Below are 1,835 nucleotides of genomic sequence, written 5' to 3' on the forward strand. Positions count from 1 at the left end.
ATCTCAAATCCGTGTCCTTAACGCCTGGCAATTGATACAGATCTGCAACACTAAGCGGCAGCACCAGGAGCTTTTAGTCCACTATTTGATATAGTATATGGACCTAAATATACCACATGTGATGGCGTAATTTGTAAAAACAATGGTATCACCATGGTGCATAAGTAACATATATATTAAACTGCACACAATATTACTGATTGATTCCTTTGGATCTACACTGAACATAGTAAAATTAATGGTGTCGCCAGATGCATCAGTTATATATCAGTTACATTCTGATATTACTGATTGATTCATGCGTTTGACACTACAATCAACTTACATTGTGGTATATGTTGATTTCTGGTTGTACTAGCATAGTTAGTACCATTACGGTTTCTCCAATCCAGAGATGTAGGTAAGTCTTTAACATTCAAATATTCGTGTGGTCGAGGATATGTTCTAAAAGAATTGAATACATTTTAAAATCCATATTGTTACTTATTGAGATCTTACATCTCAGAATCGTTAAGAAGATTATGTTGAAATTGTAGGATTGCCCATTATATTCAATGGTCATTTGAATGGACTCGTTAATATTCTTCTGATATCTTTCAAGCTGTTTTAAACACTTGCTCATTCACTCTAAACAAACCAAGTATCTGGGCAGCCCTGACATTTCCAACTATTTTCAAAAGAATCTTGAATTCCAAAACTTACTTACTTGACACCCTTGTAATTCTTCATAGGTTTATAGCAAGTTCCATATTTCAGTTTGGCCTCAGCGAAAACCAAGACAGCCACAACAAGAAGAAGTATTTTGATCACCATGTTGATTGAAAAATAACTGACAGTAAATAATCAGGTTAGCCACTCATCATATGATTAAAACAAATCAAGATTTGAACTGATTATTTCAGATAAGATGTTATCACCTCTTTCATATTGCCGAAAGAGTATGGACGAAAGGGAAGTTACTTTTGATACTTTCAAACCAAAATCAGTTCAATGTGTGATGAGCGGTTTTCTAATAGGAGGCAAGCTGATTTTGGAGGTTGAGGGTTCGGGGATAGACATACATGCATTTTCTGGTCGAAGAGACTTTCCTGCTAACGTCACCTGAAGAAAGGTATAGAGCGCTGTTTGCATGGCTTTTCTTACTCTTTTTGAAAAGGGTTGGGAGACAATATATATGCTATAAATCGGAGTCACGGGTCGAGATTCCTTTATGTTGATGTACGCCGGGGGAGTGGTATAGGGGAAGTGTATAATCATTCAAGTACAGCTAATAATATATGGAGAATTTCTTTTCAAGATTCCGATAGCCTTATAATGTACATAATGTTCGAGTAACACTGTATCATTTATGTTTTTTCTGTAGGTTTAGAAGATAATATACCCGAACATTTCTGTTAGGTTTTCAAATTGGTAGAATATATATGCTCAGTTTTGATAGAATTTATTTATTTTCTGACTTAACTGGTCAATCTAAGTTGAGATATTTAATTGTAACAATTGGATTTGATTATCATACAATAACATCACCAAAGGCACAAGAATTTTCAATTCCAAGGTTATATTTAGCACCTTCGCCATTATGAGCAGCACTGGTTACAATTTTAAACCATCCATTTACACCCTGAAATGTATATCAGTATATTTGGTAAAGGCAACTAAATGAAAAATGAAATGAAATGAATGGAGTTTTAGGTCCTACTTTTCTGCACCATGTAGAGGCAACTAAATGACAGCTTGATAGTAGTTTTTCGAAATGATACAAAAGTCGAACTCAGTCAGCCATGTCTATAAATTGCCTACAGCTATATATTAGAGATCTTACCCACGCTCTCCCC

The 1,835-nt window shown here is 34.9% G+C and overlaps 1 protein-coding gene across 1 annotated transcript in view; it reads right to left on the minus strand.

The window, feature by feature from the left end:
• The window catches only part of LOTGIDRAFT_163455 (hypothetical protein), a gene marked incomplete at both ends in the record, with an annotated part of 2,876 nt that extends 2,063 nt beyond the window's left edge, over positions 1 to 813 (minus strand). The window contains 2 exons of the mRNA XM_009059972.1: positions 371 to 444; positions 707 to 813. Of these exons, the coding sequence (XP_009058220.1) occupies positions 371 to 444; positions 707 to 813 (181 nt within the window). The remainder of the gene's footprint in view (positions 1 to 370; positions 445 to 706) is intronic.
• Between the last annotated feature and the right edge of the window lie 1,022 nt (positions 814 to 1,835).

The sequence above is a fragment of the Lottia gigantea genome, assembly GCF_000327385.1.
Source record: "Lottia gigantea unplaced genomic scaffold LOTGIsca_40, whole genome shotgun sequence".
NCBI classification, from domain to species: Eukaryota; Metazoa; Mollusca; class Gastropoda; family Lottiidae; genus Lottia; species Lottia gigantea.